The sequence below is a fragment of the Oncorhynchus clarkii genome, chromosome 26 (genome assembly GCF_045791955.1).
Source record: "Oncorhynchus clarkii lewisi isolate Uvic-CL-2024 chromosome 26, UVic_Ocla_1.0, whole genome shotgun sequence".
Classification (NCBI taxonomy): Eukaryota; Metazoa; Chordata; class Actinopteri; order Salmoniformes; family Salmonidae; genus Oncorhynchus; species Oncorhynchus clarkii.
The window spans coordinates 19,961,207-19,977,216 of NC_092172.1; the positions used below are offsets into that span (position 1 = coordinate 19,961,207).

At 44.2% G+C, this 16,010-nt stretch overlaps 1 protein-coding gene across 1 annotated transcript; it reads left to right on the forward strand.

The window, feature by feature from the left end:
* The first annotated feature begins 7,660 nt into the window (after window positions 1-7,660).
* LOC139384791 (tubulin beta-3 chain) lies at window positions 7,661-13,620 on the forward strand. The gene is made up of 4 exons (XM_071129672.1): window positions 7,661-7,949; window positions 11,510-11,618; window positions 11,852-11,962; window positions 12,235-13,620. Exons 1-4 carry the CDS (start codon window positions 7,893-7,895, stop codon window positions 13,305-13,307), a joined length of 1,350 nt encoding a protein of 449 aa, XP_070985773.1. The 5' UTR covers window positions 7,661-7,892; the 3' UTR covers window positions 13,308-13,620.
* Window positions 13,621-16,010: the final 2,390 nt, after the last annotated feature.

Consider the following 16,010-nt stretch of genomic DNA (forward strand, 5'->3'; position numbering starts at 1 on the left):
CTGGGGAGCCAGGCCCAGCCAATCAGGGGTGAAGCCATAGGTGGGCCTTAGAGAGCATAGGACCAACCATTTGCCAGCCAGGCCCAACCACCACCCAGGCCGGATGTGTAGGGGTTGGTGTGGTTACACGTGATCTGCGGTTGTGAGGCCGGTTGGACATACTGAAAAATTATCTAAAACAACGTTAGCGGCAGTTTATGATAGAGAAATTGACATTAAATTATCTGGCAACAGCTCTGGTGGACATTCCTGTAGTCAGCATGCCAATTGCATGCTCCCTCAAAACTTGAGACATCAGTGGCATTGTGTTGTGTGATAAAACTGCACATTTTAAAGTGGCCTTTTATTGTCCCCAGCACAAGGTTCACCTGTGTAATGATCACGCTGTTTAATCAGCTTCTTGATATGCCACACCTGTCAGGTGGATGGAATATATTGGCAACGGAGAAATGCTCACGTACAGGGATGTAAACAAATTTGTGCACAACATTTGAGAGAAATAAGCTTTTTGTGCGTATAGAACATTTCTGGGACTTGTTATTTCAGCTCATGGTGGTGTATTATTTAATAACAGCATCAGTAATGAGGACAGTGATAGTACGCATGATAACAATATAATTATAACACTATTGTTGTCATGATATCATTTGTTGCTATAATATTGTTGTAATATTGATAATTAATAATTACTATTATTATTGCAATACTAATAATAACATAATTAACCCTAAAATATTTATTGTTCTTGTTATTTTATGTACAGTGTACATATTGCATGTCATACATTTCTTAATCATGTAATGTTTGTTGATGTCAATCCTCATTTCTTTTAGTCAGTATGTGATCCTGTGGATAAAAATGTTTTTCATAAAAAACTGTTTTGGTCCAGAAGTGTAATTTCAACCTTTCTCATGCCACAAGTGATGTTATGTGAGAATTAATTTAGTCCCCTCTTAATAAATACTGTATGTGTCTCTCTTGTCCATATAAAGGCCCACGAGCTCTCTGTCCTCAGTGTAACCTGGGCTGACCATCTGTCTAACTGCCTCCTCTCTCAGACAAGAGGAGAGGTCTCTATCGGGGCCTACAGTCCAGTGCTCTTCTAAGTCCTCCAAATAAAGTTTCAATCACTTTTAATATATTATTAAATCATTTTGAAAGATAATAATTACTTCCTTTTTCTATTTCAGGTATCAATATATTTTAAGACACTATTTTGAATACAAGAATACAATTACAGTGGGGCAAAAAAGTATTTAGTCAGCCACCAATTGTGCAAGTTCTCCCACTTAAAAAGATGAGAGAGGCCTGTGATTTTCATCATAGGTACACTTCCCCTATGACAGACAAAATGATTTTATTTAAATCCAGAAAATCACACTGTAGGATTTTTAATACATGTATTTACAAATTATGGTGGAAAATAAGTATTTGGTCAATAACAAAAGTGTATCTCAATACTTTGTTATATACCCTTTGTTGGCAATGACAGAGGTCAAACATTTTCTGTAAGTCTTCACAAGGTTTTCACACACTGTTGCTGGTATTTTGGCCCATTCCTCCATGCAGATCTCCTCTAGAGCAGTGATGTTTTGGGGCTGTTGCTGGGCAACACGGACTTTCAACTCCCTCCAAAGATTTTCTATGGGGTTGAGATCTGGAGACTGGCTAGGCCACTCCAGGACCTTACGAAGCCACTCCTTCGTTGCCCGGGCGGTGTGTTTGGGATCATTGTCATGCTGAAAGACCCAGCCACGTTTCATCTTCAATGCCCTTGCTGATGGAAGGAGGTTTTCACTCAAAATCTCACGATACATGGCCCCATTCATTCTTTCCTTTACACGGATCAGTCGTCCTGGTCCCTTTGCAGAAAAACAGCCCCAAAGCATGATGTTTCCACCCCCATTCTTCACAGTAGGTATGGTGTTCTTTGGATGCAACTCAGCATTCTTTGTCCTCCAAACACGACGAGTTGAGTTTTTAGCAAAAAGTTATATTTTGGTATCATCTGACCATATGACATTCTCCCAATCTTCTTCTGGATCATCCAAATGCTCTCTAGCAAACTTCAGATGGGCCTGGACATGTACTGTCTTAAGCAGGGGGACACGTCTGGCACTGCAGGATTTGAGTTCCTGGTGGCGTAATGTGTTACTGATGGTAGGCTTTGTTACTTTGGTCCCAGCTCTCTGCAGGTCATTCACTAGGTCCCCCCGTGTGGTTCTGGGATTTTTGCTCACTGTTCTTGTGATCATTTTGACCCCACGGTGTGAGATCTTGCGTGGAGCCCCAGATCGGGGGAGATTATCAGTGGTCTTGCATGTCTTCCATGTCCTAATAATTGCTCCCACAGTTGATTTCTTCAAACCAAGCTGCTTACCTATTGCAGATTCAGTCTTCCCAGCCTGGTGCAGGTCTACAATTTTGTTTCTGGTGTCCTTTGACAGCACTTTGGTCTTGGCCATAGTGGAGTTTGGAGTGTGACTGTTTGAGGTTGTGGACAGGTGTCTTTTATACTGATAACAAGTTCAAACAGGTGCCATTAATATAGGTAATGAGTGGAGGACAGAGGAGCCTCTTAAAGAAGAAGTTACAGGTCTGTGAGAGCCAGAAATCTTGCTTGTTTGTAGGTGACCAAATACTTATATTCCACCATAATTTGCAAATAAATTCATTAAAAATCCTACAATGTGATTTTCTGGATTTTTTTTCTCATTTTGTCTGTCATAGTTGAAGTGTACCTATGATGAAAATTACAGGCCTCTCTCATCTTTTTAAGTGGGAGAACTTGCACAATTGGTGGCTGACTAAATACTTTTTTGCACCACTGTATATACAGCTGTATTAGCTTGGCTGATACAAGACCAGGAAGAGAGGAGGACAATTTGTTTTGAGCCAGGCTATATAGCTGTATACTTGCTATCATGGGATTGACAAATCATGTTTTCAAGAGATTTTAAATATGGAGAGATATGTATGCAAAATGCATTTATTTTTAGTTAAGCTGCCCACTGAGACACATGGTCCATTCAACTAGCTGACCCCGGAGTGCTTTTTAATGGGAGGAGACATTTTTAAACTGATGGGGGAAACTAAAAGCTGTTTATGGGCATCTTAATTAAGTTGGATAATTTTCTGATCCCCGTTTTAAAATCAAAGCCTTTGAACCAAAACCTTCACAAATCACCTAGTTCCTTTCCTTCGGGTTGAAATGAAAAGCGTGTTTGTCTGTGAGCTTTCTAGATTTCCTTTGCACTATTGTTTGTTGAATGACTTCAATTGGCAACCAAAGTCAACCAAAGTCAACCAAAGCCATATGCTGTATGCAAAAATGTGACAGGAGCTTTCTATCAAGTAAACAGAAAAGTGGTTGAGCAGCATCTGAGATTGAGAGTGTGCTGATGATACTGTAACCTTTGGAACTTTGTGGATTTGTTTGTTTGGATGGACATAGTATCCTAACATTCTCATTATAAGTAGGAGACAGAGCCAGAGGGCCACGGACTTCAGCCTGCCCTCCCCCCGTCCACCCCCGTCCACCACGTGGTAGCCGGTCGTTGTGGGCCCTGGGGTAGGCTGTGTATTTTTGGAGGACTGAGCGACTGGAATGCACTGTAATAACAGAGGGCTTTCATATCAACAAACATTTTCTTGTTTTGGCCCTTTATTAGGCATCAAATAGGAATTCCTGTCACTTCACTGAAGCAATAGGGTGGAGGGGGCTGACACTCAACTGGTGTCTTCTCCATTAGCTCTGCTGCACAAAGCTGCTCTGTTCACATCTTCCACTGCTTTGGTTAGAAGAACCAACATGCTTGCCCTCATTGTTGCAACCCAAGGGAGGAAACTTAAACCCCTTCTTGACAAATGAGTCCTATAGATTAAGATGATTTCCTCTACAAACTCAAATTCATCATAGTGCTTTATAATAGTTTTGGTTTTGGTGTAGTACAATGTAGTACATGATGAAGTCAATGTGGACATAGTGTAACCTCAATCATGCCCCTGTTGACCTTGCGTGCATTCCAGGTACACAGGTTCTATGCAGGTCTGTGCAGATTATCAATACAATGACAGTAGAAGTGCAACATTTCAAGAACCACATACAAATTATATAAGGGTCTATGCAGAAAACTGCTCAGAAAATGTGTATCTGGAACACACCCCTTATGTACGTGTGTCTCTGCATGCACACAGTCCCCCTGCCATGCCTCTGAGGTCACCACATCCAATCAGAGAACATCGATAGAGGCGATTAGGCATGTAGGGGTTATGGATGGATGACTGAGGTTGGGATGAGATGGGTGCAGTAATCACTTAGTGGCTGGCATCCAAATGAGAGCTTGAAATCCTGACAAGGACCTGATTGTACAGGCTCCATTGTACAGCTCCATACTGTGCGTGTTTTCCCCAAGAAAGTCTGGTCTGAGCCCAATGTCTCCTAGTCACACTGGAATCAAATTAGGTAACCAACATTCTTACTTGCCTGTTGATGCCTTCTGCCTAACCCTGTATAGGTTATATTTTCAACAATGGTCTATACAATCAACTGTACATAAGTATGAACTGTACACACAGCCCCAATCCAAAAAATAGCACAAGTATTTCTGTGCATGGAAGCTTCCATGAAAATCTAACTACAGTATTCTCTTCAGCAATATGTTAATTTGAAAGTGAGACATTACTGAGAAATGCTGAATTTAGCTGGTATGCTCATTTTTAAAGAGAGGTTAGATAAAGGGCAGTTTGAAGGAAGACAAAACGTTAGGTATGGGGTCATACCAAGTGCCCAGTTTAATTGTGTTTGTGTGGGTTTCAAAAACTCCACATTCAGTCTCTTTCTGAGATGAGAGGTTGTTTCAGACTTATTGGTTTACAATTTATTTCCCACCGGACATTCAAAATACTCCTCAGAAGTGGTTTTGTCTAGAAGAAGAGAGGTCCGACCAACAAATGAAGTGAGTCGTAAACTCACTTAAGGCCTTTCAAATATGGATACTGTCTCGTCAACAGTGCTTCATGATGTGAACTGCCATTTTATAATGGTTGACCAGATAACCCTGTCATCAAGTCAACTGGTGCCGTGTGACTCATCATGGCAATCCTCCTCTCTAACCTTACTGGCATAATGCAGACTCAGAGAAGGATAGGTAAGTTATGAGATGCATGATTTAATCATTTTGAAGGAGGGTTATATGACAGTAGCATCAATTTGATCAGCTTCACCACACTCTGTGCCACTATTGGGGCCCTTTACATCAAACATGTTAGAGAGGCTCTGGCAGTTTCTGACCACTAGATGGCCATATTGGCTTTGAGACATGGGAAGGGCGGACAACCAACTCTTGACCAGTGCTGGCAAAAAATACAGCTTCAGTTTTTCTCATTACCCCCAGAATTGGCAGTGCATAGGCCAGTGTTCTACAGACCCACAGGATGTGGAGACTTTGGGGATTTTATTTAACTAGGCAAGTCAGTTAAGAACAAATTCTTATTTTCAATGATGGCCAACTGCCTTATTCAGGGGCAGAATGACAGATTTGTACCTTGTCAACTCTGGGATTTGAACTTGCAACCTTTCAGTTACAAGTCCAATGTTCTAACCACTAGGCTACACTGCCAGACTAAAGAACAGTGACATAATCCATGATTCAACTCTCATTAAATCCTCAACGGAGTCATAGCAGACTACCAGTAACCCAGAGCAGTGAGAGTAGGACTACTATTCACAATGTGTAATTAAAGTACCAACTCAGAATTTTCTAACCCAGTGAGATTCCATACATAATCCCTCTAATCTAGTTTTCCACTCCCAAGTCTATGGCAGTGTGGTCAATAGTGTAATCATTGGTGTTAGTGTCATCTTTAGAGGGACACTATGGTTTATTGATGTTCTAACAGGTGAACACCCCTCTGCTAAAGCACAGTTATCTCAGCTGTATTAGCAGACGAACAGGAAATCAACAGCTATCCCACACTGTGTGGATGATTAGCGATGGAGGCTCGCTCACATTGTGTAGATCTAGTTGCTAAGCAGCAGTGGTTGGCAGACACTGAGGGGGCAGAGAGGAGGGGGCTGTGGTGGCTGCCTCATACTGGTTTCTGTGCTCTGAGCAGAGGTTCCTCAGCTGTTGGTTTCACGGCTGTTGGCTTGTCATCCTCTCCACAGGCTCTGTGTGAAGACAAAGCAGGCCCAGACGTCCAAAGAGACTACTGGCCCATCACAATCGTGTTTCTGGAAATCAGAACACACGGCTACTGGAACAGACACAACTTACAGTGTGAGATGTACTGTATGCATGTACTGTAGATGTCTCATACACACACGTGCACACACACACAAACAAGTACACAAAACAGGACCTGCTTCATAGGCAGACCATCTGTCCATGAGGAGCGCCACTGGAGTCTTCCTCAGAGCACTTAACCACAACTGCTACCTGACTCAGCAATAGATACATATCTCAGCGGGCAGAGACTGCAGAGAGTTGAGGCATAGATAAAACATCCTTGGACCAGACTATTCACTGTATAATGATTGCAGTGTTCATGCAAATAAGGGCCACAGCAAGGTTGTGGTCATCAGTGTTCAACGTGCTCTACTCTTCTTCCTCCCTGAATCTGCTGATACTGAATCATAATGTTTCTGAGATTACAAATATGGGAATCACTTTGGGGAAAAAATATTTTGCTGTCAGAAATTGTTCATCTCTGTCATTAAAGTATGTAGGTGTGAGTGATCTCCTAGTCTATAGAAAAAATGCACCATGCCACAAGACTATGTGCACACAGAGAAAGAATCAGTAACACTGCTCAGTGTTTAAGATAATTTTCTCTCCTCTCTCATCACCCTGACATCTAACTAAGCTGTGTTGTTGCTTTCACGTGACTCTGGGATTTTTCAAATGTTGGTGGTTGTGGTCGTAGTGTTGGTGGTGGTGTGGTGTGTCTGTGTGTTTCTGACCAGCATCCCTTTGACAGCCACGACTAGCCAAAATCTATTACTGACCCTTACCACCTCTTAAGGATCCACCCCTTTTTTTCAATTTTCACCTAAAATTACATACCCAAATCTAACTGCCTGTAGCTCAGGACATGAAGCAAGGATATGCATATTCTTGTTACAATTTGAAAAGTTAACACTTTGAAGTTTGTGGAAATGTGAAATTAATGTAGGAGAATATAACACATTAGATCTGGTAAAAGATAATACAAAGAAAAAAACAACCATATTTTTTTTGGTACCATCTTTGAAATGCAAGTGAAAGGCCTTAATGTCTTATTCCAGCCCAGGCGAGAATTTAGATTTTGGACACTAGATGGCAGCAGTGTATGTGCAAAGTGTTGGACTGACCCAATGAACCATTGCATTTCTGTTCAAATGTGCCTAATTGGTTTATTAATACCTTTTCAAGTTCATAACTGTGCACTCTCCTCAAACAATAGCATGGTATTATTTCACTGTAATAGCTACTGTAAATTGGACAGTGCAGTTAGATTAACAAGAATTTAAGCGTTCTGCCAACATATGTCTATGTCCTGGGAATTGTTCTTGTTACTTACAACTTTAAGAGGTTTTTACCTTTACCAAATTTGATGAAATATCGGTCTGCAAGTCAGCCACGTCCCGTTAGTTTTCCCCTGACTCGCACTGGGATGCACTGCCGCAGGTGTCTGCCATTGGTCAGCGACCGTCTCTCTCCAGAACATAGATTACGTCAGCAATTGGTGGAAGGAACAGAGTACCCGTTTCGCCACACAGCAGACCTGCGCAAGATAAAACCTCCACTCAGCACATAACACTCCCTTTGCTTCCGTGTGCGACTGGGACCAGCGCCCTCTCCAACTCTCCCACATCCGCAAGAAGACGTACATAACACACAGAGGACAGGATGAGGGAAATCGTTCACCTTCAAGCCGGCCAGTGTGGCAACCAGATCGGAGCCAAGGTATTAACAAAATATGATTATTTTAAATATTTTTAAGCAAGTGCTATTGTGCCATTTTAAGCCTTGTTGTGTAATCTTTTTTTAATGTAATGCATACGTATATTTTTTGTTACACCGAAGTTGTGGGGCGGCAGGTTTACTCGGTAACGTTAGTTTAGTTGAATAGTTTAGAATCCCCGCCTGTGTCGCAGATTGCGAAAGAGATGCGTAAACTCTGAGACGGAAAAGGAAGAGGCGCATTTCACACTCTCCTTTTTTCTGGTTCATACACGGTCAATAGAGTAAACCGGGAGAGCCCACACCTTAACCAGACCGGAACTGTGACCATTTGTTTTAATGGTTAACGGACAGAGATCCACCATCTTTTGTAAACTGCGAGTGTATCATGCACAGAAAGGCGTGGTGAGACACTGTTGAAAACCACCACGCCCTTGGGTGGACTGCGGGGGGGGGGGCAGACAAAGGCTCGGACTGTTGGAGCTTGTCCAGCTGCGCAAACACTCCACTTAGGGCCCGAACACAATTTACAGGCCAATGTCACAATGACAAGTATAGCTCTCTTTCTCAAAGCAGCTTCCAGTAGATGTAGTAGTTGATAGCCTATATAGATAGACATGTGACCTATTTGACTGATCAGTACATCAAAGTTGTATTAATGGAGGATCAATTGATGATACCTGGACATAAGTTACCACTACAAATAGCTTACAATCGCACTGACTAGTGGTTTGGGTTGCTCTCCGTTTTGATGGTTTATTAGACAGTGAGTCTTCAGGAAGGATATTGCCTAAATGCTGAAAGGTTTTCTGTCTAAAGCTGTAATGCAGATTTTACAGTGCGTGACTGTGACCCCTTTTTTTAGCCAACAGTAGACAGCTTTTTATTTTGTTGCTGCTCTGTTTTGGATGGCTTCACTTGCACTTACATTACCTGATTGGCTGGCTGTATGTGACCATCTAAAACTAAACCGGTCTACAGGTCTTCTCCCCTTTTGTTGTGTTTTGACCATCTGGGGATAGCCTACATTGGTTCACTATGATCTGTGAGTCTCTACTGGAGCTGGAGACGATTTATCATGGATTTGTTCAACATGGTGGATCATACATGGAAATCATTTCAGAGTGAAAGACATAGGGGGGCCAATGATTACTGTCTCCTCAGACTGATGGGACATTTATTATTCAGAACATTTAAGGCAGCCTTTTCTGAGCCTCAGCAGGCTCTGTAGGGATTTCGGACAGCTACGTAACCTCATCATCGTAATCAGCCTCATCACCATAATCATCATTACAAAAAAAAACAAATGTACAACTACAGCATCAGCTGAAACATACTTGTTTGACCACAGCTGAACAAGTGAACGTGGCATGTGTCCACTTTTCTTCACTCCCCTCTGGAGTATTTCACTAGTGACTCGGCTCTTTTGCTGATTCTGACCACCGTTTCTCTAATGGGGCAGTTGTTGGGAAAATTACTTGTTCCTAATGCTCAGGTTACTCCCAACAAAGAGAGACCCAGAGAGATGGGGGGGGTGTGTTGGGAGTGGGACTTTTTGTTGTCTGATATACTGCAATGGTGAGCTCATTCTGATGCTCAACTATGATATGGCAGTATGTCTACTAGCACCACACATCTGCCATTGCTAATGCAGTACAGGATGAAGTCCGATGACAATGGAAGAATTCTACACTTTTGCCAGTGTAGCGATAGTAACTAAGAATGAGAGAGCAGAAATTCCCTACAGACTCTTTAGTCATCTAACTCTGTATTTCTCTATCGCAGTCTAGCGGTTTCCCTTTAATCTCTGTCTCTCCCTTTTGGATTTATTTTCTGTTTCTTTGTTTGTCCCCTAGAAGAGATATTGCCAGATTGAGTTACAGAGCCATAATTAAGGAACAAGAGGAACTCCTAGTTACTGATTTAGATGGCAGGGGACGTCTGTTTGGGACAGGATAGATCATTAGAGAACTAAGGAGTATCTTCTGCAGAGGAGAGAAAGGGAGGGAGGGAAAGGAGGGAGTACAGCACTTGGAGAGAGGAAGAGGGACACCATTGTCAGAGCTCAGACATAAGATGGTCTTCATACTGGGTGTGGTGCCCTTGGTCACAGCAGTCTGTACAGAGGGATAGAGGAAAGGTTGTTTTTGTCAACACACTGACACCATATGGGATTAATCTATAAATCATTGCTTATCATCTTTAAGTCTTTGCTAGGTAAAGCCCCGCCTTATCTCAGCTCACTGGTCACCATAGCAGCACCCACCCGTAGCACGTGCTCCAGCAGGTATATTTCACTGGTCACCCCCAAAGTCTATTCCTCCTTTGGCTGCCTTTCCTTCCAGTTCTCTGCTGCCAATGACTGGAACAAATTGCAAAAATCACTGGCTGATGACTCATATCTCCCTCACTAACTTTAAACATCAGCTGTCAGAGCAGCTCACAGATCATTGCACCTGTACATAGCCTATCTGTAAATAGCCCATCCAACTACCTCAACCCCATATTGTTATTTATTGTCTACTTATTGCCTTACCTCCCTAATCTTACCTTATTTGCACACACTGTATATAGACTTTTCTATTGTGTTGTTGACATTACGTTTGTTTATTACATGTGTAGCTCTGTGTTGTTGTTTGTGTCTCATTGCTTTGCTTTATCTTGGCTTTATCTTGGCCATGTCACTTCATCTGTCTGGCTGTTGAGTGACACAAATATGGGATTAACACACTGATACCAATATGGGATCACTATGGGGCTTTTGAGTGACCATTGTTATTGTGTACAGTATCTTTTTGGTGTTTTTGTCTGCTTTTAGTGAATGCCCAGATGGTGTTTTTTGCTAATTAAAGGAGAACCACACTTTGCACATATGGACCTTCTATTGCATAGTAATGAGAAACTGTAAAATGGACAATATCTAATCTGTGACTTGATATGGCCACTTGGTATCCTCCTTCCAACTACGTGTCCTGTGTTTGCCCTTGATAGTGCTGTCTGTGTTCTATTTTAGACTTTCATAGGGCTCTGTCTCTCTCTGTCTGATATATACACACACACACACACACACACTGGCCTATACACTCAGTGACCGTATACATATTTGAAGTGATCAAGGGGACTTCATTAGGCAGTGCCCTCTTTTGTCTCTTTACCTAGCAACACACTTTGTGTGTGTGTGTGTGTGTTGAGGCAGAGAGAGCCTCTCCAGATGGAGTCTGTCCCCTCTGAGAGGGCCTCTACCTCCGTATGAGTCTAGCGGCCCAAGGGCCTGGGGGAGGGTGGAGACAGCTGGACTAACTGTTGGCTTAAATGGGGTCATGGATCAATGAAGCAGAACCCATGATGGATGACAGACAAAGCCTAGATGCCCACTATCCCAACTTACATTGGCCCACACTCCTCTAACAGTTTTTACTAGAGCTCCCCACTAATTTCACCTCCAAGTACCCAAGTGATAGTTCAATATGGTCCCGACTAGAAATCTGTTGAGAAGTTTCCATCCACTTTGCTTGTATAGAACTATGTGTTACTGGTAATGTTTGTGTCTTTGTGTTGTGCAGTTCTGGGAGGTGATCAGTGATGAACATGGCATCAGCCCTACAGGGAACTATGAGGGCGACTCCCCACTGCAGCTGGAGAGGATCAGTGTCTACTACAATGAGGCCTCATGTGAGTCTGATACTGGAACTAAATACACATCTACACAAGCCCAGAAACAACACAACACTAAAAGCCCTGTTGCTCAAATACTTGTGATGACCTGTTTCAGTTGAACACTCTCTCACTCTTTGGGGTTTATCTAGCCTTGAGAATATCCACTTTAATCCTATTGTACTGAACTTGACTGTGATATACAGTAGTATTTATTAGGGCAGGTAACCTCATCTGCTGTCTCTCCCCAGCCTCTAAGTACGTCCCCAGGGCCATCCTAGTAGACCTGGAGCCAGGAACTATGGACAGTGTTCGCTCTGGGACCTACGGACAACTCTTCAGACCAGACAATTTCATCTTCGGTCAGTATCTGTCCAACGTGGGTTAAATATGGCTGCAGTGCTTAGTGATTGCATTGGAAGAGTGTATTGGCAATAACAGTCAATCTGCCATTTACAGTCTCTTCTGCCATTAACAACATAAATAGTCTGTAATATTTCCGTTAAAGACATTTTATTTACTTACAGTAAATGCTCCCAAATGTCATTAAAACGATGTAAATGTGTAGCTCCTGTACAAATGCAGCGTTGATAACTGCTGAAGCTCTAGCTTGAAGTGTGTTGTTGCCCTATAGGTCAGAGTGGAGCTGGTAACAACTGGGCCAAGGGCCACTACACAGAGGGAGCAGAGCTGGTGGACTCAGTACTAGACGTAGTCAGGAAGGAATGTGAGAACTGTGACTGTCTCCAGGGCTTCCAGCTCACCCACTCCCTCGGAGGGGGCACAGGCTCTGGCATGGGGACCCTGCTCATCAGCAAGATCCGGGAAGAATACCCTGACCGCATCATGAACACCTTCAGCGTGGTGCCCTCCCCTAAAGTATCAGACACAGTGGTGGAGCCCTACAATGCCACCCTGTCCATCCATCAGCTGCTGGAGAACACAGACGAAACCTACTGCATTGACAATGAGGCGCTTTATGACATCTGCTTCCGCACGCTCAAGCTCCCCACGCCCACCTACGGAGACCTCAACCACCTGGTGTCGGCCACCATGAGTGGTGTTACTACCTCCTTCCGCTTCCCCGGCCAGCTCAATGCTGACCTCCGCAAACTGGCTGTCAACATGGTGCCCTTCCCCCGTCTGCACTTCTTCATGCCTGGCTTCGCCCCCCTCACGGCGCGTGGCAGTGCGTGCTACAATGCACTGTCTGTGCCTGAGCTCACCCAGCAGTTGTTTGACGCCAAGAACATGATGGCCGCTTGCGACCCGCGTCACGGACGCTACCTGACCGTGGCCATGGTGTTCCGTGGTCAGATGTCCATGAAGGAGGTGGACGAACAGATGTTGGCCATCCAGAGTAAGAACAGCAGCTACTTCGTCGAATGGATCCCCAACAACGTCAAAGTGGCCGTCTGTAACATCCCGCCCCGCGGTCTCAAGATGTCCGCCACCTTCATCGGGAACAACACGGCCATCCAAGAGCTGTTCAAGCGCATCTCCGAGCAGTTCACCGCCATGTTTCGCCGCAAGGCGTTCCTGCACTGGTACACCGGAGAGGGCATGGACGAGATGGAGTTCACCGAGGCAGAGAGCAACATGAACGACCTGGTGTCAGAGTACCAGCAGTACCAGGACGCCACCACCGAGGAGGAGGGAGAGATGTATGAAGACGACGAGGAAGAGTCAGAGAGCCAGGCTCCGTGAACACCTTGGAAGAAGAGCCAAGCTTGTGTAAACCCAGCCGACAGCGCTTTGTCGGTGTGTAGCAGGGTTATTATCTGCCTCATGTACACTGTACTGTATAACCCTCCCTCCCTATACCCCCCCTGCTCTCACTGTCTTTGCTAACTGTTAGCCCCACTTCCCTTAGCCCTCTGACCAACTCATGGCCTCCTGTTGATTTATCCTGTTGATAAAAACCTCCCAGACAGACCACTAAGTTGAATGGGTGAAATAAAGTGTGTGAAATGGATGACGAATAGCCCTTACTTTCTTATAATAAACATGTTCAAGCCTACTTTGTAATTAGCTTTTTCTGACTTGTTTGGGGATATTAAACAAGAATAATATTATACACCATCTTGTTTTGCTACACTGTGTTCAGTGTTTCTGAGGTTGTTTTTAGTGGAAACAGGAACAGTGTATTACAGTACAATGACTAGGGGTCTTTCTTCTAGAAAAATAGGATAAAGCAGAGCCTTGTTGAACTTGGACTCCACTGCATGACTGTCCCATGTGGAGGTGACCTAGATGCTGGATAAAAATACTGGATCTCGGTCCCCTGGAGGTTGAGGCACACCTTGGGCAGCATAGGTTGAGTCTGGATAGAACATGCTGTGAGGAGCTAAGATGGATGATCTACAACATGTGAGGGGTTGCGTGTCTGACTTAACATCACTGACTAGTAAGGAACTCCCCTCACCTGGTTGTCTAGGTCGTAATTAAAAGGAAAAAACAGCAGACACTAGGGCTAGGCCCTAATGGAATGAGTTTGACGCCGCTGATCTACAAGATGGAAGGCCTTCAGCAGGCTAATTACATACTTATCTGCATGGTCTAAAATAGCTAGGCGGTCCTGGAATGTGCAGGCACTTCATGTTTTGCATTTAACTGACCTGGAAGACCAGGTGAGTTGAATTTAGGCAATCACTGAACTGATCAATTAGTTTAGTTGGTCAGGTGTGGTGCCTTGTTGGATCAAAACCCGGTTGCTTACCCCTGTTCTAAAAGGGGGCAGGAGCTCTAGTGCATACGGTTAGAGCCAATTGATTTGCAGGACAAGGAGCAACAGGTGAAATGTGGAGAGTGCTGCAAATTTTACACATTCAAAAATGAATCAACAATCTCAAGAGAACACCTGCACTTCTTGAAGAAACAGGAAGAGCAGTGACTAGCTCGCTGGTTAGAGCGAGATGGAGGCTGTTTGTGCTCTCTCTTCTACAATGTATGGGGCCAGTCGGCTGGGTGGATCACATGCTGGCGATGCCTCAACACTTAGAGCCTGTGGCAAGGGGCCCTGAACAGAGCAGCTCTTTATACAGTGTCACAGAACACACAGACCCTGTCATAGCCTCTCTAATCTCAAAGATGCATCCCCACATAACACAGGAGGCCTGCCACCTCCAGCTTCCTCATGCAGTAAATAAACTCAGCAAAAAAAGAAACGTTCTCTCACTGTCAACTGCGTTTATTTTCAGAGAACTTGTGTAAATATTTGTATGAACATCAGATTCAACAACTGCGACACAAACTGAACAAGTTCCACAGACATGGGGCTGCAGGTAGCCTAGTGGTTAGAGTGTTGGACTATTAATCGAAAGGTTGCAAGATCAATTTCCTGAGCTGACAAGGTAAAAATCTGTAGTTTTGCCCCTGAACCAGGCAGTTAACCAACTGTTCCTAGGCCATCATTGAAAATAAGAATTTGTTCTTAACTGATTTGCCTAGTTAAATAAAAGGTAAAATACCATTTTAAAAAATGTGACTAACAGAAATGGAACAATGTGTCCCTGAACAAAGGGGGGGTCAAAAGTAACAGTATCTGGTGTGGCCACCATTAAGTACTGCAGTGCATCTCCTCATGGACTGCACCAGATTTGCCCGTTCTTGCTGTGAGATGTTACCCCACTCTTCCACCAAAGCACCTGCAAGTTCCTGGACATTTCTGGGTGGAATGGCCCTCACCCTCCGATCCTACAGGTCTCAGGAAGGGTACCACATGAGGGAGGAGGATGTCTTCCCTGTAAAGCACACAGCATTGAGATTGCCTACAATGACAACAAGCTCAGTCCGATGATGCTGTGACTCACCGCCCCAGACCATGACGGACCCTCCACCTCCAAATCAATCCCGCTCCAGAGTACAGGCCTCGGTGTAACGCTCATTCCTTCGACGATAAACACGAATCCGACCATCACCCCTGGTGAGATAAAACCACAACTCGTCAGTGAAGAGCACTTTTTGCCAGTCCTGTCTAGTCCAGCGACAGTGGGTTTGTGCCCATAAGCGATGTTGTTGCAGGTGATTTCTGGTGAGGACCTGCCTTACAACAGGCCTACAAGCCATCAGTCCAGCCTCTCTCAGCCTATTGCGGACAGTCTGAGCACTGATGGAGGGATTGTGCGTTCCTGGTGTAACTTGGGCAGTTGTTGTTGCCATCCTGTACCTGTCCCGCAGGTGTGATGTTCAGATGTACCGATCCTCTGCAGGTGTTGTTACACGTGGTCTGCACTGCGAGAACAAACAGCTGTCCGTCCTGTCTCCCTGTAGCGCTGTCTTAGGCGTCTCACAGTACGGACATTGCAATTTATTGCCCTGGCCACATCTGCAGTCCTCATGCCTCCTTGCAGCATGACTAAGGAAGGTTTCCGCAGATGAGCAGGGACGCTGGGCATCTTTCTTTGAATG

Coding starts and splice junctions, on each gene's coding strand:
- LOC139384791 (XM_071129672.1), top strand. CDS start 7,893: ATGAGGGAAATCGTTCACCTTCAAGCCGGCCAGTGTGGCAACCAGATC. Junction 7,950..11,509: donor GCAACCAGATCGGAGCCAAG/GTATTAACAAAA, acceptor TGTGTTGTGCAG/TTCTGGGAGGTGATCAGTGA. Junction 11,963..12,234: donor ACCAGACAATTTCATCTTCG/GTCAGTATCTGT, acceptor GTTGCCCTATAG/GTCAGAGTGGAGCTGGTAAC.